Source organism: Falco punctatus, assembly GCF_963210335.1.
Source record: "Falco punctatus genome assembly, chromosome: 13".
In the NCBI taxonomy this organism is placed as follows: domain Eukaryota; kingdom Metazoa; phylum Chordata; class Aves; order Falconiformes; family Falconidae; genus Falco; species Falco punctatus.
The window spans coordinates 10,237,121-10,264,392 of NC_137593.1; the positions used below are offsets into that span (position 1 = coordinate 10,237,121).

Consider the following 27,272-nt stretch of genomic DNA (forward strand, 5'->3'; position numbering starts at 1 on the left):
TCATATATTGTTTGAATACCATTATGCCTAAAAAGCAATTCTCACAGACTTCGCAACAGAAAAGGACTCAGAGGAAAACATCACAAAAATGAATAGTTTTCATTAAGTTGACTATTAACTAAATATGACAGATAACAGAAGTCATCTTTTAATGTGTAAACAACATTTTGAATAATGTTAGGTCACCTACAGACTACTGTTTTCGTAAACTGTGTAAGTATTGAATATTTATCTAAAAACCCTCCAGTTTTTCAGCAACCGCTGGTCTAAAACTAACTGTAAACCCATCCACATTACAAAAGCAATTAAACCTAGTAACTAAAGAAGTTAAATTCCATACCTGTTGTTGAGGCCCATTTCACAAATCTTTGTAATTGGTTCCACTGCCTGTACAATCACAAACGCACAGAAATGTTACAAAAGTATAAAAAGAAGGGGCAAATGAGCTACTTTTATTTTCAGGTGAGAAGACGACAGCACTAAAACCAGCTCTGAAGCTGTGGATACAACTGTTTCCACAGAACATACTCAAGAACAACACGGAAGGTTACACAGACTTCACCAGATCAAGCATTTTCATTTGTGTTTGCATTTAGACGCGACAGAAATTATCCCCTTGCTTTTTTTAGCAGCATTGAAATATAACATTGAAATAGTCAACATATCCTATTAAAAAAAAAAAAAAGGCAAATAAAAGCCAAACACAAGACAACACTCTTAGTGGACAGAACAGCCAGCGGCTGGCATTTATTGCGGAGAAGGCAATTGGTGGTATTTGGGGAAAGGAGACATTAACAACCACCAAAAAAGAGAAGTTTAAAAAGGAGACAGGAATTGCTTATAGAGAGAAAAGGGGCAAGAGAAAAGAACACGAAAGGCAGCAAGAAAGAAGAGCTACGAAGAATTCCAGCAATGAAAAGTTAAACCTCAAAGGACTTAACGCTGAAGAGATGGGATAGCGAAGGCTCAGCGGCTGGGAGGAACGGTAAAAGCAGACTCCAGGGCTGTTCCAATTAACATATAGATCAACTCTGGAACCCTGGATCGAGTCCAGCAATTCTTAAACGGTACCAGACAAAAACACAGCAGCAAAAGGCAGTATCAGTAACCGGGGGGCAACCGGCGCAGCCCCCCCAGCTGCCGGCAGCTGCGGGCACCGACCCCTGCCACGGGCTCCGCACCAGCTGCTTAAAGCCAAGGGGTGGGGGGTGGGGTGTTTGTTTTCTTTCTACAGAGGAGCCCGGGGGTACGAGTATATCCCGCCCCGAGCAGCGGGGCCGGCCGGGCCCAGCTCCCCCGCTCCTCCCGCGGCGCAGGGCCCTCTCCCCTCCCGCCTCGGGCAGCCCGGCTCCGGGAAGCCGCCCCCGCCAGGCCCGACAGCCGCCGCCGGCTCCCTCCCGGCCGCGACCACCGCTGCTCCTCAGCCCCCGCCGTTACCGGCCGCCGCCGCAGAGCGCGGGGAAGGGGCGGGCAGCGCAGCGGCAGCGCCCGCCGGGGCCGCATCCCGCATCCCGCCCCCCGCCCCGCACTCACTGACGCCGCAGCGCCCGGAGGCAGCGACAGCCCCGCGCGGCCGCCAGCACCAGCGCCATGTTGGCGAGCGCGGGGCCCGGCGGGACGGGGGGTGTGCGCGGCAGCGCGGCCGCCAGTGGCTGCCCGGCGGGGGCGGGCTGAGGCGGGCTGAGGCGGGCCGCGGCCGGGCGGAGCCGCCGGGAGCCGAGCCGAGCCGGGGCGGGGCGGGAGGGCATCGGGAGGGAGGTGCGAGGCGCGGGGTGCTGCTCGGTGCCGAGCGCTCTGGGGAGGGGCGCAGGGGCTGTGAGGTGGGGGCGCAGCCGGGCCCACCGGCGGGGCTTGGACAGCGGGAAGCTGGGCAGTAAAACAGCGGGTCAAGTAAACCTCACAGAGACGTGGGGCGCTGCGGGCCGCAGCAGGCTCCTGCCTTGCTTCACCCTGTGCCCTCGGGCGCGGCGCCGGGGGCTGCAACCGGGCAGCGGCACGAAGCGTGCGGGCGGCTGCGAGGGGCGCGGGGCGCTCCGGCACCGCAACGGCCGGGCCCGGGCACGGCGGCCAGCCCGACACCGCGGCGTGAGCGGGGGCGGCGAGGGAGCGCCGGGCACCCCCCTCCCGGGAGCCGGCCGCGGGCACGGCCCTGCCGCCGCCTCAGCCCGCCAGGCTTGGCGGCCGCCGCGGTGCGGGGCCCGGTGCGCCCGCCGGCCCTGCCCCTGCCCCGGCCACGGGGCCCGGCCGCTCCCGGCGCCGCGGGGGGGGGAGGCCAGTCGCGCCGGTTTACCCAGCCCGGGCTACCAGTAACGTCCAGAGAAACCGTGGCGCTGGCAGGCGGCAATAAAGCACCTCCAAAGCAGGGTGCCACATGGCCGTGATACCAATATTACTCATATACAGAAATAAAAACCCCTCAATCAGTAGCAGTTGGTCAAAACACGGATTTCTAGCTTGTTTCCAAATTGCGGGGGGGGGAGGGGCGGAGCGCGGCCCCCGACCCTCGCTGCCAGGGGTGGTGGCTCTCCCTCTAAAGAGGGGACTTTAAACTCAGTTATTAACTGAAAATTCCCCTCGTTCCTAGTTCATCCGCTTCGTTCAAGACGATGTGCTGACAGCGTAGAAACCGCCTTTTGAAACCCAAATTAAAAAAAAAAATAAAAAATCAGCATGTTTAATTTGTCACTCAACAGAAGATGGCAGCGTTCTATGCAGCTCGCCGCTGAGCGCTGGCAACGCTCACAACACACAAACCAGAGGCGGCGGTTACACCCTGAGCAGCAGGTGTAGTGGTAGCTGCAAACTCGTTGCAAATCTGCGCTTGGTGCGGGCATCCCACAAGTGTGGCTGCTGAGGCTTGCAAAGTCCAGTGGCATCGCCAGATCCCGCACATGCGTATTTGAAAGTGCAAAGTAGTAAAACTGAAATGCAGAAAATAAGTTTTCTCATTGACACCAGTAATACGCTTAATGTGCGTGTACGTAGAGGCACTGTGATGAACCTAGTGATGCACTGGGTAGTAGAACATCATAATTTGTTTGAAATATTAATTCATTTTCCTTGAGAAGGTGGAAAAAATTGTCATTTTGTGGCAAAATGAATGAGGTTAAACATTGGCTGCACCTGTGAATCACATTATCCAGAAATTTCTGGGGTGTAGGAAAGCCCCAGCAAAGCTGAGGTTTAAGAGCAAGATCTGTGTCTGTAATCTGCACAGATCTCCTGACTCAGACTGAACGCTTTCCTTTTTCCCAACAGCCATTTATTTTGTTTGTGCATGTGGGGAATGAAACCTACTCCTTTTTAAAACTCTGAAGAAAGAGTTAAGTAAGAAACTGGCCAGTTACATTATAATTTAATAAAATACTTGGTGCCTACCAACTCCATAGACAACAGGACCTGCAGAAAGAGGGAAGTGCAGGTTTTGTGATGTTTTGTGGCTAGCTGGGAAAGGCCAGATGCTGATGGAAGCCCAGGAGTGTGAGCGTTGCTGTGGCTGACAAACTTCAGGCATGCATACCCTGCATCACTGGCACGCCATGGCTGCAGCCACCGATGTGAGAAAGAAAGTGCAGTCTCCAAGTGTCTTGGCAGCTTACTAGCGAAGGTTTAACTGCATAGGAATCTTTCTCTCATCACTCCTCAAACTGACGCTTTAAAACAGTACTCCTTTTGTTGTTCTACACACTCTGAAGTTAAAGCATTTCTTCAGTGAATCCCAAACTTCTTTGCTTTTGAGACAGTCGGTGGTGTGACTTACAGATGGGGTTTTTTGCCTTAAAAGGAACTTGGTTCACCATTCCTCCATCTGCCATTCAACCTTGTCAAGAAAGAGAGACCTTGGAGACACCCAGCATCCTTCGAGGGTCTGCTTCAGAGCTGCCCCCACAGGAGATGAACATGCAGAAGGCCCCAAGTAAATCGTAGTTCATCAGCTGAAATGCATCTTCCAAGCGTGTATTTACCAGCCCGGCTTCCAAAACTAATACAAACAAGCCAGGAACCTTGTCCACTAAAGAGGTGTATTGCTTAGGTGAACCTGGCACCCGATCTAACAGGTTACCAGGCCAAGCAAGTGCAAAGAGCCAAACAAAGTGGCCCCGCTGCCCTGACAGCCCTGCTTTTCTGCTGCAAGGCCATCCAAGGGGCTTGTGAAGTTTTCACCTTGTGATCTTTAAATTCTCCATCATGTAGAGGTGTGCACCGATGCTAGAAATGGCGATAGCGAGTGTATCTGGTATTTTATCTCTGGGCGGCAGGTTCCTGAATCCACTGCCAGCAGCGAGGAGGTAGGTTTCTCTGCCCCATCTTTACCACGCCTTCTGCTTTCCTGCAATCCAGCAACCACCTTTTCTTCTTCTTTAGCAGTTTCAGAGTCTTGTCTCGCTCACCACAGAGAAGTTAGCACCCCGCTCCCACAGCTGCCCGCCCCGCTGCCGTGCACCTCCCAGCAGCAGCCTCAGAGCCATTGCAGAAGCCGGTACTCAGAATGGGGTCTGGCTGCAGTTATTAGCCAATCTAGATCCAGATCTAGACAGACTTGGTTTCAAGTTTCTCTGAAAAACCTTCAAAGATGAAGCTGAAGAATTTTTGAGTGCAAAATATTGAGATGTTTACCTCATACTGTTGTCCCATGGTTATGATATTTTAAGCTGGCTGTGGGTGTGACAAACAGCAAAGTCACAGAGAATCATAGTTTTGGGTTGGAGAAGGCCATTAAAGATCATCTAGTCCAGCCCCCATGCTTTGGGGAATTCTTTAGACCAACACAGAAGCTGTTGAATTCTGGAGTTTTGTGTGTGGTATTTTCCGAGCTATTTATTCCCTCTAGTTTCCATAACTGCATGCTGAAAGGAGGCATTCTCCTCAAAAGACTCTTATCATAATTCCTAAGATTATTATCTGTGAAAGTTTAAACATGAAGAAACAAGCATCCATCACATCTGCTGTGAGTTATGGTCTGTGTTTATAGATTTAGTCATGTAAAGAAACACAGTGAATTCAGATACTTTGGAAATTGTGGGGAGATTAACAGAAAACCACATACTATTTTCAATACCCTTTTTGTATGTGTGTAATGCTGATGAAACACAGATAGACATGTCAGACAAGCTGCCTAAGCCACAGAAGAAATAATCACTAAAGTTATGTTAGGATATAAGTGTATCTGAATCTGTGGTGTGTGCTCAGAGCCTATAGGACTCTGCCTGTTTGTTAGATTGTACTTGTATTTTAAACAGTTTAGGTGAAACAGCACTTGAGAGGTAAAGTAATTGCATAGTAACGCACGCTATCATGACTAAATACAACCTTTATTATAGAAACACCAATAATAGAAAAATAAAGAGCATATCTTACTTTCATAGCAAATTATTTTTTATCAACCATGTATTATAGCAAGATAGAAGTGATCAACCAAACCATCTTCATCCACTCAGGATGCTGAACTACATCTCTCTTCCGCTTTCAAACACAATTAACAGCTGTTTATTAATTTGGACTTTTCCATCAGAGAGCTAAAGGGACTGGCAGAAATTAAATCTTGCTTTATCAACTTCTTGGCAATTTGTCTGACATCGCCATGCTCATGGGATGCCCTCATACCTACCTTGGGTGTGCAAGAGACCACAGTGAGTGGTCTGGGCTGAGAGCTACGGCAGGGCACTGGGGAGCTGTGGGGCTGTGCTCACCTCCTGGTCACTGTGAGTGGCCCCACCGCATCCCGACCAGCACAGGCTTACAAGCAAGTTAAGCATAGCTTCCCTGATGGGATGCATCATGACATCATGATCAGTATCTTCTTCAGGGATGCAACCCATCTGAATCCACAGCTGGGGGGAAAAGTGAGCTGGGGCTGTTGCAGATTGTCTTAAGTGTTACTGAATCCTTCTATATTTTGTGTTTGTTTGTGAAACAGTTAGCTATAGGAATATCTTGATTTTAAGAAATTAGCCTCTACGTTAGCATTGTGCTAGCACTTACTGACCAATGATGTATGGGTTGCTGTGCTGCTTGTTATCAGGGGCTGTTACTTGAAGTCCCTATTCTCTGCACCATGCTAGCCTTAGTCCTTACTCTCCAGACCATAACCAGAGCACCTAGGTTCTACTGTATATAGGATATATATTGGACACTTGGCAACAAAACTTACTTCTAAGGTGTTCTGAAGTGAACTACCTTCATTATAACACTAAAAAGCACACCTATAGGTCAAGACCACCCTTGCCCCAGTGAAGACCCTTCCTCTGCACAAGTGTAGTAACAGACAAGAATGACACATATTATAATTATATGCAAATCACTAACCAGTCATTGTAACTGGGAGCGTAGTACCTTGTAATTTTTGTGTATAAATGTAACGGTGAAATCAGCACAGAGTGTGCTTGATTTGTGGAGATGCCACCTAGCACCCAGCGCTGCAATGAAGAAGCACCTGTTTATCTGCTTCGTGTAGATGGGTTTTTGTTCCCCAGCTGACAGGGCTGCTGGTCTCACACATTGCTGGTCACTCTGGGACCCAGCTGCGACCTCGTCCCCTCCCACAGCAGACTGCACCCTTCTCTCAGCTCTCTGGGTATACGTGCTCATGCTGACCATATGAAGGGTTTTGGCATGCAGATTTTTAGGGCAGTTTGGTTGGTAAAACTTTGTCCCAAGCAGCGAGCAAGTTACTGAACAAAGGTCTGACTATGGCAAAGAGCAGCCCTGGAAGGGAAGCAATCTGCCAGCCTTAGAAAATACAGTTTTAATTTACATCCATATTGACAGGAAGCAAAGAAGCTGTGCACTGCTGCCCTATTTTACAACTATTATGGCCCAGCTAGTGTATGACTAGTTTACCATAAGAGCTTCTTCTTTGTATGGTGCTCTTTTAGGGAGTTTTTGCTCAAAATGTTTCCTCAGACAAGATATTTAAAAGAGAAACTCTGGCAAGACCAAGACCAACTACACCTGTAGAGCCTCCCCACTGGGAGGAGGACCTTCAAGCAACTCCCTTAGATAGCAAAGTGTCAGCCAAATATCTACCTAAATTCTGGCAGAAAATACAGGCATCAGCTTTAAAAGCTGCACATGACAACTCAGGGAGCAGCTGGGCCACCTAATTCTAATTCAGCACTAAATTCAGAGAGGCAGCCCTCCCTGCTGTGCTGGCACGCTGGCACGCAGCCCCGCTGCAGGCTGTTGGTGTGGTTTGTGGTCAGGGAAGGGAAGGAGGTGATGGCATGCAGGCTGGGCTGCAGGGAAGAGAAAGGTTGCACTTAGGGGCTGGGATCTCCTCATGCAGAAAGGAATTCTCCAATGGATCCTCTATGAATGTAAAGCACTAACCCCAGTGGATTAATTTTGCTGCATTTTGGCAACGTTTCATGGGAGCATCCAATTGTTTCATCGGTTTATACCATGTGCACTTCACTCGTGCTGTCTAGAGCAAGCCCAGGGTTTTATTTATCTAGAACGGGCAGTATGCAGCCTCATAAAAATAGCGAACATAATAGCAATAAAAAGCGTAAGAACAAATCAGGCAAACCTGAATCCAAACATTGTTCAATAACAAGTTTGCTTCACTGTAGAAAGAAAAATGTGTGGGGAAAAAAACATTAACCTTGCATCATCAGTAAAAATGCCAGAGGGTGTCACAGGATTAAACACAGAATTATCAGTCATAAAGAACAGTTTTCTCTCCTCATGTTGATATCAAACATTGATATCAATGAGGATGAATCAAACATAGAGATTTTTCAGTACAGAACATCACAAGAAAATGCTTGGTATCGTATTAGTAGAAGTAACTGTACTATACAGATCATAAAACCCAACAATCCAAAGAACACATGAAATAGGACATAGTTTTGAATGGGAAAGGTGACTATCGATCACCAGTCAGAACAGCTTAGGCTCAGATCATGTGCGGTCCTGAGCTTTTTAGGTCCTTCTTGTTAAAATGTCCACATGTAACTGTTGGGGACAGTAACATCACTATTGCATATATAGGCTCATTTTTGAAGGGAAGCTCTTTACACATTTACCTTTCCCACTGGACATCTCATCAATTCTTTTGTTTTTTAAAAGGTGATTGCTTTAATCAAGTATACAAATCTGCTTTCTAAACAACAGATTAATAGTATTAACTAACCCTGAGAACTTAGAGGGATTTTATTAAGCCAAAGACGTGATCAATGCCACTGAGCTCAGTGGGCTGCTTGTCCACTCACTGTGGGGAAAGGTAGGGAGGTGAAAATAAGCTAGGTAAGGTTCACTAAGCAATATTAACAGTGCTGGTCTTTTACCAAAAAAATAATTGAAATACATTTCAATGTGAGTATTCAACTGAATACAGTTCAAATCACCGTATCCGTATTAAAGGTTTGGGAGTTAGGTGTTGTTTCTTGCGCCACTTTGCCTTATAATCATATTCAGCTGCCTCCGTCGCTTGCAGCTCATTCTGACTTCTGTCTTACGTTTCTCCAAGTGCAAAGGTGCTTCAAAAAGGTATTTATCTTTCTTATTTATTGGTTCATTCAGACTCAAAGGGAAAATTTCTGGAGACTGTTAATTACTTCCACAGCTATGTATTATGTCCATTATGGAACCATATGACCACGTTTCCTGCTTGACACAGACCAGCATCTTTTGGTAATTCATGGAACGGAGGGATTTCTTTCCTTTCCTAATTTAAATAAGTAATTTCTCAATGGTTACATACTAGTAAAATATCAAAACTATTTAAAAATACTTAAGGGAAATTAACCTCACAAGATACTATCATCAGTTTTACCCAGTGAAAATCCATTGAGGTTCCATCACGATTAATAATTGCTCAGGATCTGGCCTATTATTCATGGAAATTAAATTAGCTCCCAGCATTTCTATTTTGTTTAGATCCAGATTAAATTAACAACATGGAACTTTTGCAGATGACTTCAGTCTTTCTTTTGTTTAATGGGTACCACTCCATAGTCTTTTTCCAGGTAAAATTTAAGCCATTGCCCTAACTCCTAAGGGGGAAGTGTGCTCTTATTTGATATTATTTTCTCTTTTGTAAATTTTTTTAGATATAATTTCTTATCATTTTGATGTAATTTTTTGCAGTGAACAGATTGCATGATGCATGCATGTGTGTCTGTGTGTGTGTCTGTGCACATTTGCACATAGGTTCAGCTTTGTAAATCTTCTGTGACAAGATTTTCCTTGTTACAACAGGGAACATTAGCTGAACCTAATCTCACAAGCAATTACTACTTTCATGCCTTCATCATTGTCTTAGCAGGAAATAGACTACACAGTGTTTCAATTACTGTGCTTTAAAGCAACTCCAAATTATTTCCATATGAAAATCCAGCTGCTGAGCTGGAAGCACACTGGTAGCGTTCTCTCCTGGGCAGAGTTTGCCCGGGGCTGCGCAAGCCCTTATTTCCCACAGAACCCTTGAACTTACAGTGCCAGTGGACTTGCATTTGCTCATGGACCTTGTGCAGGTCTGCCAGAAGTGTGGCCACTGAATCCCTGGCATTTCCATGAGCGTGGTGTCTTCCCAGATGAAGAGAGGTCACAGTGCTGCCATCTCAGCAGAGGGGCAGATTTACTGAGTTCAGTGGTGGTCACTGTAACAGGTCCATGTCTGAATAGGAAGCAGGTGATTCATGAGCTCTAGCAAGACCATGAAATATTAAATTCCTTGAATTTATCAAGGACATTCACACCAGTCCCCATCCATCGCACTGGCACCCTTAGTACCAGCCCACGTGTCACTGTGCTTTCAGACCCTCGTGTTCGCTCTCTCCATGTCGGGTTGCACACACGTGGCAAAGGGATGCTGTGCCCGGAGCACCGACTGGCGAGCGGGGTGGCTTGGCCAGGCGTGGCAGATGGATGGAGTGACTGCCTCCAGCTGCCTGCCCAGTTCTGCTGCGCAGACAGCTCAGCTGCCCGCCTGTCAGCTCTAGAATCGCGCAGTTTGCAGCATAACACCTAAGGATAAACTTACCAGCATCAGGTTGTCCTGACATGCTGTGCTTTAGGAGGCTGCAGTTCAAGAACTATTGGCCAGAAGTTCAGACATCTTTGCAGCAAGGCTGAGGCGAGCAATGACAAGCAATAACATTGGCACATACTGGTCAGGCAGAGCCTATATGACCTCAGTTGGGTAATCTTCCCTTATTTGCATACACAGTCACTGGAAACTGGAAAATTTTCTACAAATATTGCCTCCAGAGTAAAAGTCACATATTTACCACTGTGTCCTTGTGAAGGGCTTCGCAGGAAAAAGCCACAAACTGAGGAAGTGTAACCCTGTTGTACGGCTGGTGAGAACTTGCTTGTGAAGGGACGTCACACTTACACTTGCGCCGAGACTTCAGCACACGCAGTGTTCCCGCAAGGCTTTCACTGAGCTCTGATTTAACGGGGTTGTCTGTAGCTGCGGACCTCTGGTTTATACACACCAAGGTTGCATTACTGGACTCATCTATTTCAATAAATCTAAATGTTATCTTTAACAAACCTGATGGACTTTCTGGGGGATAGTGATACAGCTCGCTTTAAGCTATTGTTAGGCATCTGACTTAGGTGGTCTGAATTGCCTCCTTTGTCAATAATATAAAGAACTTGGGCCCCTCACTTTCGTTGTCTGGACTACATCTAAATTAGATGCTAAGAATAGCTTAAAGTAGACAGTGTGAGTCCTCTCCTTCCCACCTTAAAGAAATCGCTTCCAGAAACTTCCACTAGCTTTAAGCACATGGTGTCACCCCACTTGAAAATGTGGCTTCAGGCCAGTGAGATCGTCAGACAGAAGCTAAAACTCCTGTGACTTCTCTACTGGCTGCGCACATTTGGAAGAAGAAGGGCACCTCAGATACGCTCATATCCTCTATGCGGCTTTCTTCTGGAGATCAGGAAAGTGGCAAACACAATGACAAACAACCCCAGGATACTCAGGCCCACTGCAATGGGAGCTGCTTTGCTGTTTTTATCAGGAATACATTCTTCTTCTGAAAGTAAAAGATCAGAGAACGTGTTATAACAGAACACCATACTCCTCGACTATAAATCTATATTCCAGAAAAGCTAACAAATATAAAGCCTGAAGTTCTCAAGACCTTGATTTCTTTTCTTTTTTTTTTTTTTTCTTTTCTTTCTTTTCCCTGAGCTATACTTACTATATTTTCATATGTGGTGAACACTGTTTCAAGAAAACAATACTTGCCCCTTTTGAAATAGCTACATGCTTTATGGGAGAGTGACTCTGCTCTTTCATGCCCGCAGTAAGTGTTCTGCCATCAAGATCAGCACACATGCAGCAGAAGGTTTTCTTGCTGGTAGCAGATGTGGAGCATCACGCTACAAAGTGCAAGTCTAAAAGTAAAGAGCAAGACACATCCTGCATGGACTAAAACGGCTCCTATGTGGCACCTAATTGCTTCTGCCCAGTAAAAAGGATCAAGCCAGAGAAGGAAGCCCATAGTCCAGCACATCATTAGCGCAGCAACAATCCTAGTTAAGGCACTCTTTCCTAAGAAAAAACAAATTCTAATTGTTCTCTGTGTTTAATTCAGATTATTTGTGGATAATTGTGGCTGACTCAGAACATCAAGAGATTAGGAAGGCAGAATCCTTGGACTTAGCCCAGGGGTTTGCTTTAGCAGTATCATTGTAATTTTATTGTACATATGATGAAATCAGAAAAAGTGTTGACACAAATAATATCTTTTAAGAGCCATCCAAAGATACATTCACTCCAAACATACCTCTTAGCTACAGAGGGGGCAAATTCTGACTTCCTCAGCCACTCCCTATCCAAATGAATATTCAAGCCATCCTCTGATTAAATAGAAACTCATTATGTAAAAATGAACTGACAGATTGGGGTAAATTGACGGCTTTCCTATGAAGAGACTGCACCATCTGGGTCACTGACCTAAATGGAATTTTTACCCAAGTAACAATGGCAGGATCAGTCTCAAATTCACAATACAAGTGTAGCCCTGGGAGTGAAGGGAAGGTCTGGGAATGATCACAAATGTGTTATCCTGGAACTGGATCAGACAGACCTACATCTTCCATCTGATCTACAGGAATGGACCTTCCTTGGGCTCCAGGGAAAGAAAGACCTCTAATATGATGCTTTGAGTGGGACCTGAGTAGCAAACTATCTTCTAAGTCGGGTAGCTTGATCAGCTAAACTCCACAGCGTATCCCAGCTCAGCAGTGAATCCAGTTTGTACCCAGATCATGAGGGAGATCCAGCACCCTCCAGCCCTTCCACTCTGTGACTGCTCCAAGGCAGATCTCAGCAGTGCTCCAAGACAAAAGCCTCTGTTGTTATTGCCTCATTCTGATGACTATGCTGGCACAGATTGTAGTTTAGCTTTGGCTTTTCCCCAAGGGCATCTTTATGCTGAAGGTTGGCAGCTAGCCCAGGGAGCATGTGGAGTGCATGACATCACGCCACAGCTCCAGAGCATCCGCACAGCTCTCCCCAAAATCTGATCCAGATGGTGATTTCATGTCATGCAAAGGCACAAAGCCAAAGGCATCAGCACTCTAGTAGATGCTGCCTTTTAAAAGCTTTGTCTGGTTAATGTAACCTGCTCTTAAGGAAGTGAGCTGAAAAATATTTGCATTTGAGTATTGCAAAAGCCGAAGATGTTTGAATTGGCCATTTGGAAAAAGCCACAGGTGTTTGAACTGGATGAAACCTTGGGCTATGAACTCTAGAAATTGTTTCTGATACACCGAAGTGTAGTTCAGAAGACACTTCTACAGCTTTCCAGACTCAAACAGGCCAAGGTATTGATGTAATCCTTCTGCAGTCTGTACAAAATTGTTAGGAACTTGAAACCAATGATCATTAGCGTTTTCTTTTTCTTCTCTTTTTAAATGTAAGCAAATCATGAGCAACAGAAGTGAAACTACCATGGACACCCGTGGGGAAGAGACTGGTGATATGTGTAGAGTCATTCCTTCACTGGGGATTTTGCCTTTCAAAACATGCATGTACCGCAGAGGTACATAACAGTTTCATAACTATTTCATGGCCACTGGGGAATTACTTCAGGGGTGGCAGCTGCTATCTCAGCCATTTGATTAAGAGCAAAACTAATTTAATTTTGTATATGGTATTGATTAGCAGAGATTAGCCTGGTCATGGAGAGGTCTTCCTAAGCTCTGTCTCTGCTAGAGGTGAGGCCATACTAAAAGCTATAACTGAACACACTCATTGTACAAATTCAAATGGGAATGTAGGAACCAGATGGGATCCCATGAGTTGTTCCAGTTCAGTATTATCCCATGAAAACCTATTCATGAGAATGAAAGCATAGATTGGATTCTGTGTGGCTTTTAAGAACTTAAAAGAAAATCATGCAAAATAAAAGGTCCCTGTCTTAAGCCCCAAATGTTGTTTCCCATTATATTCCTTTGAGAATAAGAAAGGCAGACAAAATGATGACTTAACAAAAGAAGAATCATCAAACAGAGCCAAACCGCATCAAATGACAGATCTAAACTGAAAAGGCGGCAATATTTTGTAAGCATGCAGAAAGTCAAATGTCAGAAGAAGGGAGTGTTGTATTAGTGCATGTGAAGGGCTGGAGAGCTGATAAGCCTATCTGTCCACCTGAGTTCTTGCATGGAAACATCCTGAGAAGTCACAGATGTACAAGTTGAAAGAAACCACAGGGTCCCATCTAGTCCACCTCTCTGCTTTTTGTAGGATCTTTCATGCATCTCATAGGAAGTAGGGCAGCAGACCATGAGAGTGTCCATACTGTGGGACACAGGTTTCCTGGTGCACCCAGAAGTCCTGGACCCCACAGCCTGGCCAGGTCCTGGCTACATCACTGGACAAGAAACAAGGATGACAACACCTCATTTCCCTGTGGAAGGAACCCCAGATGTGGGTGCAGGGTAGAAGCTGTGATGAGCCCCAATATGTTCTGCCAGTGTGGGCAATCCAGAGACCAGAGGAGTCAGTACTGGTCTCTCTCTGTCTTTTAGTGAGCTACATGGTTGCCTCTTTGTGGCTGTACTCAAGAAGACAAACTGCAGAGATGAGCATCACATTTAGTTCTGAAACTGGAAGCATGCCAACCGTGCTTCTCCTCAGAAGCACATTTCATCGCGTCTAGACACAGCTGCTCTGGAAGCATCATCCTGCATTCAGAAATATCCTTTATTAGCTGGCAGTTTTGCTGCTGCAGCTGTGGGACATCATGAATGTTGAGAGCCTTTCAAAATAGCTAAAATCTGACTATATCAAGAATAGTGACTTTAAACTGACCCTTGGGCAATGCAACGGTGGTGAACACACCTCCACTTGGTCTGGGAGAAAATGGGTGAAGGATAATATTGTGGCTGTAGAGCTGAACATATTTAATGAGGAGGTGAAACAGAAGGTACTGAACGCAGGAAGGAAAGATAATTTTCCGTCTTCCATAGGTACTAGCACTGTGTTGAAATGACTCAGAAAAGGGTGAGAATACAGCAGCAGGCAGGCTACGTTACTTGGGGACCATTACAGAGCTGTGATTGTGCTGTAGGTGTAGCAGAGTCACCGCGTGTGTATGGTGATGATCTAGCAGACCGTACCTGCCAGGCTACCAGCACTGACACGTAGATCTCGGAAGGGTGGAAAAGGGGTCATTCTACTTACCTTTTCCAAACTGGTTACCAACAATATCGAATGCCTGCAGCTGCATATTAACAAAGAGCAGCTGGAAGCCCTTCTCCAAGCCGAAGGTTTGCTTGCTGGCACACTTAAAGGAATTCCCCAGCTTTGTTGTAAACAGCTTCTCATGTATGGCTGCATAATAAAGCATACCTGGAGGCCATAAAGAGAGAGAGAAATAAGGATCCACGCTCACTCTGTTGGAACCAACATCTGTCTGAGATCAAACGGAGGATCCCCATTGCTTTGGCAGAGCAACAATCCCAGATGTAACCAAAGCATGGACACTTTCCCCACAAAGTATCAATTACATTTCTTCCACATTCAAATGAGTGGTTTTTCTTATTTAAATAAAAAATTAAATAATTGTCAATGGGCAACTCAGCTGAGCTTGGGTCTGAAAATGTGGCTAAAATTTCAGGTGCTTTTTCAAATCTTACTTTAACAACCTGAGCGTGCAGGAAGGGGTTAGGATTCTCACAGGAGCAGTCAGCTATCTTAGGTCTCCAGCATATTTCCAGACAAGAAAGATACCACCTCTAGCGTGGGAATCTGACATATCTAGTCTGTATTGCTTTATGTATTAAATATGTTTTTAAACATATTTCAGTGTCACGGTACTTTATGAAAAATATGGCTCAAGTTCAAAGCGTGAAAAGATCTTGTAACCTGGGCATATCCTTCATGCACATCCTCCTTTGAAAGCAGATATACCAGTTTCAGACAAAACCATCCACATCGCCAGCTCTGCATCACTGATCTCAACCACACCTGCCGGCACAACAGCGCGCAGCATACTCTTGGTCCTCTTCAGTCAGAATCAGTGCACCAGTACAACAGTACACCAACACACCGGTGTGCACTGATACAGTTAATTCAGTCATTTTTATCTTAGAGAAGATACGGGCTTGCTCACAGCAAAAATACTGCTGGCGGACTGTGAAATGGCAATGTCTGGCAGAGAGGGGGTAACAAACAGCGAGGGACAGCAATGTCTCCTGCCAGCACCACTGTGAAGGACTCAAAGTATATCTGACGATTTAAAAACTTACAATTAAGCTGATTAGTTTGCATTTGCTGCAATTTACACTTAGCAGTGCACAGGAAAACCTTGGTCATTTACACTGAGAACATCCCTGGGAGGCATGCCCTCTGGATCAGCTTTTCTTTTACTTTAATTGCTGTAGATCAGAATAGGCTCTGCTTGGGCTAATGAAAGCGCTCATCAGTGAGGAAAAAAATAGGCACTGAGCTTCCAAAAAGCACAGTGGTATTAGGACACACCTGCATGAGCCCATGATTTGTTTTTCTTCTTTCAGGGACAAAAGTCAATCCAAATACTTATGAGTAACAGAGACGTAACGTAACATAATCGTTAACCCATCACAGATTTGACATATTGGGAAGAATTTGTGCAAAATTAACGTCAGAAAATCTGAAGCGATGGTTCAGATTTTGTCCCTCTGACTTAAGTGATGTTCTCTTAGCATTTGTTCAAATGGCGAGAAGCAGGGCTATATAGGAAAAAAGAAAATCCAGTCCCCTGAGAAAAGCACAGAAAAGGTCTAGGATTTCAGGATGGTTTGAAGAACCTCAGCCTGGGTCCAGTTCTTAATTTTGCTCAACCAAAATGTCAGACATCCCTGTCCATGTTGGTGTATTTGAAATCTGGATCCAGCCCTGCATTTCTGTGATCCAGATAGTGTATTAATTTAGTTTGCTAATGAGATTGGAAAGACATGTGCACCTGAACTGGCGTCACAGCATTTTTGTGTGTTTGCAGATAAAAACTTAGGGGACTGTTTTGTATCCTAAATTTAGGTTTGAAGTAATGTCTATTCTGAAAGAGGTGGGGCAGGGGAAGTTTCTGAGGACAAAAGAAAAATTGATCAATTCTGATGCAACTGTGCCCTGGTCCCTTCTTTTCCATTTTCATACCATAAGTTTTAAGTGAATGACTTGTTGAAAGCCTGATAAAACACATAATTTGCAAAAGCCATTGTTTTAAAGGTATGAAAGCCTATCCCACACCCAGAACAGTATGATATGAAATTAATACAGTGTAAAAATCACTGACCTTCGGAAGATAACTGTAATCTGGACTCAATTTTACTGACGTAGTACACTGGAGCTTGCTGTAAAAGAAGATACATCTCTTTTCATCCTCGTAATTGTGAAAAACATACAGTTCAATACAGTTCACCAGAGCAAAATGGTCATGAAGAATTTCCCAAAGAAACACATTTTAAAGCATCGCTTTCAAGACCCAAGAATCAACTTGCTTGGGTGTATTGCTTTTTCTTTTCCAAATCCTCCATCTAATAGCTAAGACACAGGGTAACGCAACAGTCTCGGCTGCATCACCAGTACTTCTCAGTTCCACGAACCTGGACCACGCAGGTGCCATTTCACACGCTGCTCAGGCCAGATCCTGTGGGAACCAAAAGTAAGAGGGAGCTGAGCAAATTGTATACGTGGCACAAATCGACAGACACGTGATAAGGCCATTTTATTTTTAATCACCTGTTCTGCTTTCGTTGCAAGAGCCCACAGCACTCTCTTGAGCAATCCTGCGCTGAATTAACCCGCGCTGACCTGCAGCCTGGCTGCTGGCAGGACCCCAGCCCACACCTTTAGAAGCACTCGGGACCCCTGGTGCCGCAGCGCGCTTTATGCACAGGTGCCCTGTGGGTGAGCAAACCGCAGAAAGCAGCAGGGCCTCTGCGTTCGTCACTGTTTTGAAGGGGGAGAGGTCAGCAGCAAGCTGAGAGCCGGGAACTCACCTCATGCCAGTACCACACTCATTTCCTATTTTGCCAACCGCCATCACTACAAACGAGGAAACAGCAACCTGGACGTGCAGGGGAGAAATAACTCTCTTTTTTTTTTCCCCCCTGCTGACACTGTTGGTTCTGGCTGGCTTTTTTTCGAATGTCTATGGACTGCTGACATGGAAAGCACCTGGTACAACATCAGAGAGCAAAACTTCCAGCGAAGTGTCCTGTCTGCATGTGCCCTAAAACCCCGGTGCAGCCTGAATGCTGTCCTGCCCTGGACTGTCGCTCAGGGAGAGCCAGCCCTAGGAGCTTCTCCCTGGAAGTGGTGGTGGAGCACAGTGCGAGTCTGTGTAGCAGCCCTGCCATTCGTTGTCATTCCAGCTGCGAGCACACAGGCACTGGTGAGTGCAGCTGGTGGATAAATGGCAGCAGAAATGAATGTACCCAGTTTTAACGTTACGCAGTTTAAAAGCCAGTAGGATGACTTGGGAAAGTTTAAGAAAGAAATACACCAGAGAAGAGGTTCTCAGCGTTAATCCTACTTAAAGAAGTCAAATATGGCCCTTTTTTTGGTGGTGGCAGCACTATGTTCTGTTTGTTAATAACTTTGCTTGGGATAAACACCTGCTCCTACTTGTGGGTGGGTTACAAAACCTCCTTGTTTCAAGTTCTTGGCCAAAGGCAGCTGGCAGGGTTGAGCACCGAGCCAGCCGCTCGCCTCCCGCAGCACCAGCGCCTGACCCAGCTCCTCCTTCACCGGAGAAAATCGGGAGGGCCACCACTCCAGGTTCAAAGTGGTTAGAAAGGCTGTGGGAGCCAAACACATAAAAAAAACAGCAGCAAAATGACTTCTTATTAACCTGAATTTCAAAGTCCGAGCCGAGTCCTGCTATGCTCTTGAGGGTTATCTGTAAGCGAAGGGCGGATTGCCCGGTGCTGTGCCCATAACCACCTCCTTCGGGGCAAGACGGGTCAAGTGCCCCCTGAAGGCTCACTGCCCTCTCCTTGGCTGCCCAGGCTGGGGCTTTCACGGGTACTTGAATCCCCAGACTTTTTCTAAGGATCCTTGTAACACAGAAAACGCTCCCTTTGTGCAGGAAGGGCACGTTTAAAGCAAACACTCACATTCTGAACTGAACGTTTGTTTTAAAACAGCTCCTTGATTTTTTACCTCACTTTTCCTCTGTAGCTTTTAGAAAACTTTCTGCCGTAAACTAAGATCAGGACCATTATTAATTGAAATCTCTTCTCTGCTCAAGCATTAATGACTCAGGTGTGGTGTAATTTGCCTCTTGGACTTTCTATGGAAATGACTGATGAACCATTTGTACTTTTCTTGATTCCCACTGATTTGAGCTTGAAACCAGGCTGTAAGGTTGATGTTTTGGCTTGGCTAGCTGAAGGAGTCAGATAGGCAGTGGTGGCCAGATGCAGCTCCGAACTGCGATGGAGCTCCGGGACACAGCCCTCATGCCCAATACGCTCAGTCAGAGTCCGATGGGATCCAACCCATGCTGTGTTCCTCCCTGCCCATTAACGACCTTATACACGGTATTAACATCTGTCTTTAGCCCTGCCGGCATCATCACCCAGCCCTTATTAGCTTTCAGACAAGCAGTACTGCCTGCTGCCTCCCAAAAAGTGTAAACTGTGTAAATGTCTGAGGGAGCGAGAGGATGGCAGCACTCAGCAGTTTTTTCTTGTGGTTACAACAGCAGCAGCATTCTTGGCAGCTTGTCTTAAAGACTCACCCACATACGATGTGGTCCTAGTGGGGAACATGGGACCAACAGCCACAATGGCAAAAAAAAAGCTCATTCTCCCATTGTGTGAGCAGGGCCTCTCTCTCGCCCAGGTTTCTCTGTGTACTTACAAGTCTCTCTGGTGTGGAGCGTTTTCAGGGAGCTTACCTACAATTTTGTTGCTGTAGTTCACTTGTTTGGAAATTTCCACCCAGAAATTAGGCCCCTTCAGCTGCGGATGGACTGTCGCCCAATTGCACAGGTCGCCCTTTGGATTGAACAGCCACAGCCAGCTTCTAGTTGGGCAGCTGTGATACTTGGCATGTACGGGAATCAAATGAGCCACCTCGTCTGCCCTCGGTGGTCCCTGAGACACCGTTTCGTAACAGCAACCTGCTAGTGCGAGTCAGAGCCCCCGGCACACCCCCCTGTTCTGTGCAGGGACCCCAGCCCGAAGCCGTTCCCTCTGTCCCACTCCAATGCAAACACCAGACCTGGCCATGCCTCCCACTAGATTTTTACCTCTGTAAAAATGCGACTTCTGTGTTGCTCGAGGCCGTGTCTAGACTGTGTCGCGAGCGAACAGCTTTAACACTGTTAACACAAAGGATGGCAAGGCACTGCACTTCCCCTTCACTGCACGTATGAGCCTTTCCAAACTGAAAGTTCAAATAGACCAGACCTGGTTTAACGTTGAAGTTAGCACTGCACCGAGCAGGGGGTTGGACCAGGTGGCCTCCAAAAAGGGTCGTTTCCAACCTGAATTATTCTGTGCTGCTGTGAATCTAGCCTCTTGGGAACAACAGGAGTGACAGTGCCTTATATACAGGTTTAAAACTAGCATAGAGATGGATAAAACACCTTCTCCCACAGCGCAAGCTGGATCAAAGGCAGCCTAAGCTCCAGCTCCCCCATCCCAAACACTCCTTCTCTCCAAATGCAACAAGTACCTTTGCAAAGGTGAAGTTTATAAACCCTCCGCTGAAAGTTATGCTCAGCTCAGCCTGCACCGTCCCGCAGCTCCCAGATATCTGTGTCTCATTGGGGTTGACCACCATGTACTCCATCTGCTTCTGTGGAGAGAAGAGACATTGTGGGGCTGCTGCTGAGGAGCCGGGGGGGAAACTTAATCAGAAACATGCAGAGATTTATAGCTGCTTCTCCTCTGCACCCCCTCAGGGCTCTGTGTGGCTGAATGGCCAGGCCAGTGGTGGTGGCAGCCTAATTGCTGTCTGCCAGGGGGTCATTCCCCACTCGTAAACCAGCACTAGCCCGTGTCTGACACATCACCGAGCCGTCCCAGTGCATTAAGCTGGCAGAAATAAGAGTTTTCTGCTCATTCGGGTGAAGTGATATGATTCAGAGCAGGGTCAGATGAGCATCATTTTTGATTTAAAAAGAGAGAGCAGTGGGAATGCGTGCCTGAAGGCAGAGGGAAGATCAAGACAGAGGCAGGCAGGGGTTAGATTGGCTTTGACATGTGTTGCTTCCTTGTACCACCCCGGCCTCCTCGTTATGCCCGCACAGTTCATCTCTAGCAGCTGGCAACCCACGCTGTAGTCTGAAACGAGAGCTCTGAACGTGGTCTGGCTCCTTCAGTCTCATCTCAAACGCACCTTACTTTTGTAATAAACACCTCACCATGCTCTGGTGAGGCTGGGAATCATGCTCCCTCCCTGGCTTCCGCCAGGACGAGGGATGAAAATTACTTTTACCAATACTAGTTACTCATCCCACGTTAGACATATTCAAATGCCAAAAAAGAATATTTGAATTTGTAATGGGGATGGCTTGAAGCATATTAACTCCAGAGGATGTAACCCCACATATTGTATTAATGGAGGCTACAAAACCATAAATCTGAGGACATCATCACCATTTCGAGTTTTATGACACCTGTTGCTGAATCATTCAGTGGATTACTGCTAGGGGAGGGTACCAGCTCTCCAGGACCCTTGCTCTGATCCAGCCTGGCAGCTCCTGTGATCCTAAAATCTCTACGCACCAGCATAAAGACAACCCACCCCTGAATCCCAAGTCTGTGAATTGACAATTTCTTGCTTTCATTGCAACTCGCAATGTCAAGCCCTTCACTGAAGTCAATTCAGATTTTAAATAGTCTCCCATTCTGGGAAACACCAATAACGCTTAAGGCTGATCCCCCCCCCGGATTGCTACCACACATACACCACTGAAATAAGAAAGCACCCGTACACCCTACTGACACCACCATACAGGCCAAAGTACAGCAGCTGAGATGCAGTGGCACAGAGAAGGCCCTCGACTGGTAGCAAACCGCTCACTGTTATCACACAAGCTAGCTTCTCAAAATTGCTTTGAAAGAAGAAAAATAAATTCCAGCTGGCAAAGAAACAGTCACTACAAAGCTCAGCCGTGTAGGGCTTTTACCCCACCTTCAGTGAATTTTGAGCCATCAGCTGCAAACCCATGGCCGCTTTGATGCAGGTCCTGGTCCCGTTGGAAACTGTGTACGTGCCAGTGGGGATGGGAGAAGGCTGTGGTGCTAAAGTGGGTCTGGCTGTCGTCGTAGTAGGTGGGATGGTTGTTTGAGTTGCTGGAGAAACAGTTGTTGCGTTGGTTGTGGCTGTGGCTGTTGGAGTTCTGGGCACTGTTGTTTGATTTCCTGACCCTGTGGCAGGCTTTACAGTTTGCATGGTGGTGGCTGCGGTAGTCGTGGCAGTAGCTGTCAGTTGCGTGTTTGGTGTTGTATGGTTTGTGGTTGCATTTGTGGCTGCTGCTGTTATTTCTGTGCTCACACCTGTTCCAGCTTCCCCGCTGGAGGACGTAGGGTGTATGGTTGTGTTCACCACTGCAGGTGTAACCGTTTCCATTGCCTGGGCTGTAGCCTGACCAGCTGCAGTTGTGTTGTCTGCTGATGTTGTAGATGTCACCATGGGAGATACCTGGCTGGTCACGCGTACGGTGGCTGCTCCTGCCTGGGCTGTCGTGTGATGGCCCGGCGCTGCTGTGGCCTGGTGCTGGTCTGTTGGCTGTGCAGTTGTTCTGTGGCTTGTGGGTGTTGTTTTAAGAGAGCCGGTGCTGTTAAAATGAACGGTGGTGTCTTGATGGGGTGAAGGATGATAAAGGGAAAGTGGCTGAGCAGAAGTAGCCGTATGGTAGAAGGATATGGTTCCTGGAGACAGCTCGGCCCCCAGGGCCACTTCAGCAAAACAGGAGGAAAATGCTGCAAAGAACCAAATAAATCAGTAGTCCAGAAACCTCTACATTTAACATTTCTGTTGATACCCACAACATAGCCGCACCAATTTTGTTATCAAATGGGTGATATTATTTTATTCTTTGTTTGGCTCCAGTCATGATAGGAGAGTGAAAGCAGACACGCTGTACAATTATCCATAACTTTTCACCACTCCCCCAATCTCCACGCCTCTGAACATACCCATTGCAGTGGAAACACGTTGGCTCCCAGCTCCCCACACACTGCCTGCGCTGCTGAAGAGGCCAGAGGATGCCGGGGGTGTGAGCAGACCTTACACAATCCCCAGGCAGCACAAGAATTCCCTTCCAGGCAGTAGTATAGCGAGATTTGCTGGAAACAGATTTCATGGGTCTCAGGAAGATGAAGTAGGTGAAGGGGTGGTTGGTTACTTCCCAAAGAGCGTGGGGAAAGGGAACATTTCGTGTGTGTGAAGGCAGTGAGGCAGTGTAATGGTCTTACAGTGATTCACAATAGTCTGGGAAACCAGTCTGGGAGACAGGGAAATTCCAGATACTTATTTATGTTTTTGTTGTAGCCATGCCAGCTTAAACCCCAAAGTTCCTCCTACTGGGAGGCACCCAAGGGGATGCTCCAAACAAGGCAAAACCAGCCCTCTTAGTGATGGGATTTGAGCAACGAGAAACAAATCTCAGGGTACAGCATCCAGGGGTGTTTTGGGTCACACCTGAAAATAGTCACAGCACCAAAATTATGCTTCCATCTTATAACGTTTAAGAAACACGTCCCTTGCAGAACTGAAAAGGCTCCTAAATGTAAATAACAAAGCAAAGAAGAAGTAGGGGAAGTACACTGTAGAATAGAGGAACGTTACAACTTTTCTGCCTGCGTCTTTGCTTGTAGTAACCAACAACGTTCTGTAAAGATGAAGTCAAGCGAGAAGAAATCATAAATCACTGACATATATGAACTCCTTCCTGTGCATGAAGCTTCAGTTAAAAGCTGAATTAACTGGAAGACAGAGATGAATTCTCCAGTTTGGAGGCAGAAGGGACCCAAAAGTCCAAGACACCTCCTGTTCCTAGCAGTATGGCTCCACAGAGGATGCCCCAACATGTTGTCTGAGAATTTTATTGTACAATGGTTCTTCCAAAGAAATTTCTCACGGATCGATGTCAAAGGTTTGTGGCAGGCAGGTTGCTGAGATTCAGGTTTTAGGATCGATTAAGGCCAGAGGCACATTCAGAGTGGAAATGGCCGAAATCTCACAAGCTCTTCTTTCATTTATTTGTTTGTTTTCACTCAGCATGAACAGACACCTACAACAGTAGCTGTGTTCACAAAATCTCACCATTTTAGCATATATATGCACTAAATAAGAATAATAAAACCTTCCGGGTTTTGTCTCAAATTCAAGATCAAACCCAAAGAAATGAGAAAAGATATATAGATCTGAACCTACACCACAATTTTCCTTTAAAAATGGCTATGCTAGAGAAGAGCGGGTGTATAGGTATATACTCCATATTCCTAAAACTGTCTGGGTTTTGCCTCTGTGCTTTACAGAAGACACTTGACTGCCAGTGCAGCTGTTACCAAAGAAGTGCAACTTGATACAGTTGAAAAGCCACAGAAAGGACAGGACAGATCCTTCTGTGAATTTTTCAGAAGGAACCTAAAAATGCCATAATTAATATGATACTTCAGTTAATTTTCTCACTTTCCCCTAGACTTCACCACACCTGCTGGCAGGGCTGAAAAGCAGATGACTTGTCTCCTTCTCTGTGTGCCAGTGGAAAATCAGAGCAGTTGCCACATACCAGCCATAGGTAATTGCATCGAAGTGTACTGGCACAACAAAAACAGAAAGGAAGAAGTTGCAGTTTCCACTTTATTTTCCCCTATGAGACTGCAAAATAACCCGCATTCAAACTTAAACAAGTCATAAATAGCCTGTACTTCTTAGGGGTTTTTTAACAGATTGGTTTTGATTGCTGGCCGGGTAACATCTTATAGACACGGAGAGAAACGTTATTTCACTGATGTTTGAAAGCCACCAATAGCTTTTAAATTAAACTTCATTTTCCCCAAAAGGTAATTTCAACTTAACTATTTATCATTAGAAAAACACTCAGGCTGACAGGGTCACTGAGGGGTGAAGTCAGAAATGTCTTTGGGGTGCCCCATGGCTTGTGGTCACCGGGTGACCTGCCAGACTGCTCCTCCAGCCTCCATGGCTCTCCCAAGGATCTCGGAGCTTCTCTCGGGGCATGGCCTGTTGGCTTGGGTTGTCTTCTCTAAAGGCCTTTGGCTCCATGAGCTCTCAGGGATGGGTGAGGATTGCTCTCTGGTTGCACCTAATGGTCTTGGCTCGTCTTGGGTGGCTCTCGGGGGTAGTTCGGTAGCTCTGCTGTGCGAAGGGGCAGGTGGGCCCCTGGGGTGCCTGACCGACTCACCAGCTAAGGCCTGGAAGGCTTCACCATGGCTCCCACCGCATCGCAGGGAGCCTGGCACAGCTCAGCGAGGGTGCTGCCTACACAGCTCCCAGCCCTTTGCATGGCTCTGCTGGAAAAAGGGGCCACAGAACAATGAACCAGCACAGCTCTGCACCCCTCTCTTATCTCTGGGGATTTTTTTCTTTATCTATAAAGCTAGCTCAAAACTTCATAGGACCAACATTCTGCTCAAGGGATGCATGCTCCCTGCACAAATCTTCCTCAAGCAAGCAGCTGCAATCCCCTCGTCTCACCTCGGCTTCAAAGTCATGCGTTGCAAATGCCAAGGGCTGTGCTCTGCCTAGCAAGCCCCCATGCATGCAGCGCTCCACAACAAAACTCTCAGAAAAGGATCAAGGCAGCTCTCAGAAATTCACTGTTCCCAGTCTGGGCTTGGAGCACCTATTTTCATGCTTTGGTGACAAGTTTCAGTCAATGCCAGCAAAGGAACATCACTGGTCTGCTCCTAGGCATTACGGTGGGAAGTGGAGTGCTCGGTGCCATCATCTGCCTGTGACATTTCTCAGCCTGCCACCCTGCAACGGGCTGGGTTCAAAAAGCCCTTGCTGAGGATTTCTTCCCCTTCTCACCTAACCACATGCTCGTGTTGCTCAGCAAGTTTGTTCCGCTTTATGCTGCCCAGAATAAATGCTCGTGTTCAGCTGACTGATTTTGTGCGGACGCAAAAATGTGACCCAGCTCCTACAGTCACTGAAAACACTCTCACCGTCTCCAGCTGCTTTGATTTTAGTCCTTGAGAAACTGGAAAAAGCACCAGGGTTTTCTGAGAGGCTTTGGTACTGCCAGAGTTTCCTTCCAACATAGGAGCAGTTTCTTAAACCTCCAACCCATCAGACCTTTATCCCTTAAACTCTAGTGATGATTAATTCCCTGTCTGCACTGAAAGACGTGACTTTGTGGCATTAATAAAACATCACAAAAACCAATTAAAGGAATGATCAAAAATGGATAAGGAACCGAGGAAACTTGTTCTTTCCAGTCAAAAAGATACTTGCTCACCACTGAGTTATTAGTGTTATTTCTTTCAGTCTGATCTCACTCTTCTTCCCCATATAATTTTGGGGCTACTTCAGCAGACACTGGCTGTGGGGTGGGTGTGGGTGAGCAGGGCAGACACAGCAGGGGCTGCTTGTGGCCGAGTTCCTGGGCTGTCTCCCTGCTCACTGTGCTGGGAGGGGGACGGCTGTGTTACTGGTGTGATCCCAGTCTGCCGATGGCAAAACACACTGCAGAAATGCAGCGCCCTGCCAGCGAGCTCCAGCCTTTAGCTATTACACATTACATGCTCTGTCCTTCCTCATCTGGCAGATTTTGTACCGCTGCAGGTGCTGAGGGATGGCTTAACATGCTGGGACATGTCCTTAATCAGGCTGGCTCCACAGATTTTCACAGAGCAGCACCGAGGATTGAACGGTGACTTTGATGTGGTTTGTCGTTGAGACAAACCCCAGCCTGCCCCCCCCAAGTCCCCTGCTTGCTTTCCTGATCACGCTCTGCATCTTGCAATGCAGACAAATGCATGGCTCAGGCAATGCTTCCTTGGTTTTTCTTCTGCTTGTCTCACTCAAGACTTTCAGTTAGTTCTGCTGCACTGGAAATTATTTTTAATTAAGAAAAGCAGCCCAAAAAAGTCTGCTTCTGTCACCACAGAGTGCAAGGGAAAATACACAGGAAAACATCAGACTCGGTCTATACCAGCTGCAATCAAATGTAGTTACAGCTCTTTCTTAGTGAGACTTAAGCACCCTTAGTGCTAGCAACGAAACGAAAGTTTTCTGTCTGTTAGGTGCTGTCCTGGCTGCAGGGAAACAAACTAGCACAGTCTCTCTCATTTTTCTGATAGAAACGATGGAGGATGTTACTCACCACAAGTGAAGGTCAGCAAGATGAACTGCCGTGTGCTCCTCCCCATGGCCAGCACAGCTGCAGGCTTGAGAGATGAAGCTTCTCACCGTGGAGCCAGGTGGAAGGGAAATCAAGGTCTGGGGACTGAAAAGTTTCACTTGATGCAGGGAGCGCTCAGTCACGTGGCTGGAAAGGAGGTGGAGAGAGAGTTCTGTAAACTACCGAAGAAGGAAATAAATTATGGTTAGGAAGGAAAGTGAAAACAGAAAGGGCTGCTGTGCTAACTGTGGGGGCAACAGTCTCTCGCTCTGCAGCTGAGATGTGGGGCTCTGCAAGGCCACATAAAGCTTCACACACCTCTCTCCAGTTTTGATAACCTGGTCCGGGCTGCAGCTGTACCCCAGTAGAAGGTTACAACCTGTGAATCAGTAGTTTCCCTGTGTTCTTTAAAAAAAGTACTTTCTTTAGTTCAAACTCTTCCTTTCATGCTGAGGCATAGAAGGGAAAGTTGTGACCTTGAGCCAT

General features: G+C 46.6%; 3 protein-coding genes across 8 annotated transcripts in view; all 3 read right to left on the minus strand.

The window, feature by feature from the left end:
* MCCC1 (methylcrotonyl-CoA carboxylase subunit 1) overlaps positions 1 to 1,675 on the minus strand; it is a 20,802-nt gene extending 19,127 nt beyond the window's left edge. For 2 of the 4 annotated variants that reach the window (XR_013931654.1, XR_013931655.1), the window contains exons 1-2: positions 1,534 to 1,674; positions 341 to 387 (exon numbers count right to left, since the gene is read on the minus strand). Coding sequence is in view for 1 of the 4 variants with exons in the window: in XM_080409180.1 (XP_080265306.1) it covers positions 341 to 387; positions 1,534 to 1,592 (106 nt within the window). In the remaining 3 variants the exon portion in view is untranslated. Of the gene's footprint in view, positions 1 to 340; positions 388 to 1,533 lie in introns of all 4 variants that reach the window. The other 2 variants (XR_013931656.1, XM_080409180.1) reach the window with 2 other exon arrangements.
* Positions 1,676 to 5,293: 3,618 nt separating this feature from the next.
* Positions 5,294 to 26,905, minus strand: LAMP3 (lysosomal associated membrane protein 3). Of its 2 annotated transcripts, none has more exons than XM_080409212.1 (6): positions 26,769 to 26,905; positions 21,602 to 22,392; positions 20,138 to 20,257; positions 16,746 to 16,803; positions 14,654 to 14,821; positions 5,294 to 10,991 (listed from the first exon to the last, which is right to left on the minus strand). In XM_080409212.1, the coding sequence occupies exons 1-6, from the start codon at positions 26,812 to 26,814 to the stop codon at positions 10,852 to 10,854; spliced, it is 1,323 nt and encodes a 440-aa protein (XP_080265338.1). In that variant the 5' UTR covers positions 26,815 to 26,905; the 3' UTR covers positions 5,294 to 10,851. The 2 variants fall into 2 exon arrangements, with proteins under 2 accessions (XP_080265338.1, XP_080265337.1); XM_080409211.1 differs by having other exon boundaries at positions 20,138 to 20,260.
* MCF2L2 (MCF.2 cell line derived transforming sequence-like 2) overlaps positions 26,846 to 27,272 on the minus strand; it is a 190,519-nt gene continuing 190,092 nt past the window's right edge. Inside the window, exon 34 of one of the 2 annotated variants that reach the window (XR_013931650.1) lies at positions 26,846 to 26,933. The gene's annotated coding sequence lies outside the window, so the exon portion shown is untranslated. Of the gene's footprint in view, positions 26,966 to 27,272 lie in introns of both variants that reach the window. The other variant, XR_013931651.1, reaches the window with a different exon arrangement.

Bases quoted from the DNA above. Each gene is read 5' to 3' on its own strand.
- LAMP3 (XM_080409211.1), bottom strand. From the start codon at position 26,814: ATGGGGAGGAGCACACGGCAGTTCATCTTGCTGACCTTCACTTGTG. The intron at 20,261-21,601 runs GTGGGGTAAAAG...TTCTCTCCACAG, and splicing joins TGGCTCAAAATTCACTGAAG to AAGCAGATGGAGTACATGGT. The intron at 16,804-20,137 runs GTACTTGTTGCA...CTTCTTTTACAG, and splicing joins TAAACTTCACCTTTGCAAAG to CAAGCTCCAGTGTACTACGT.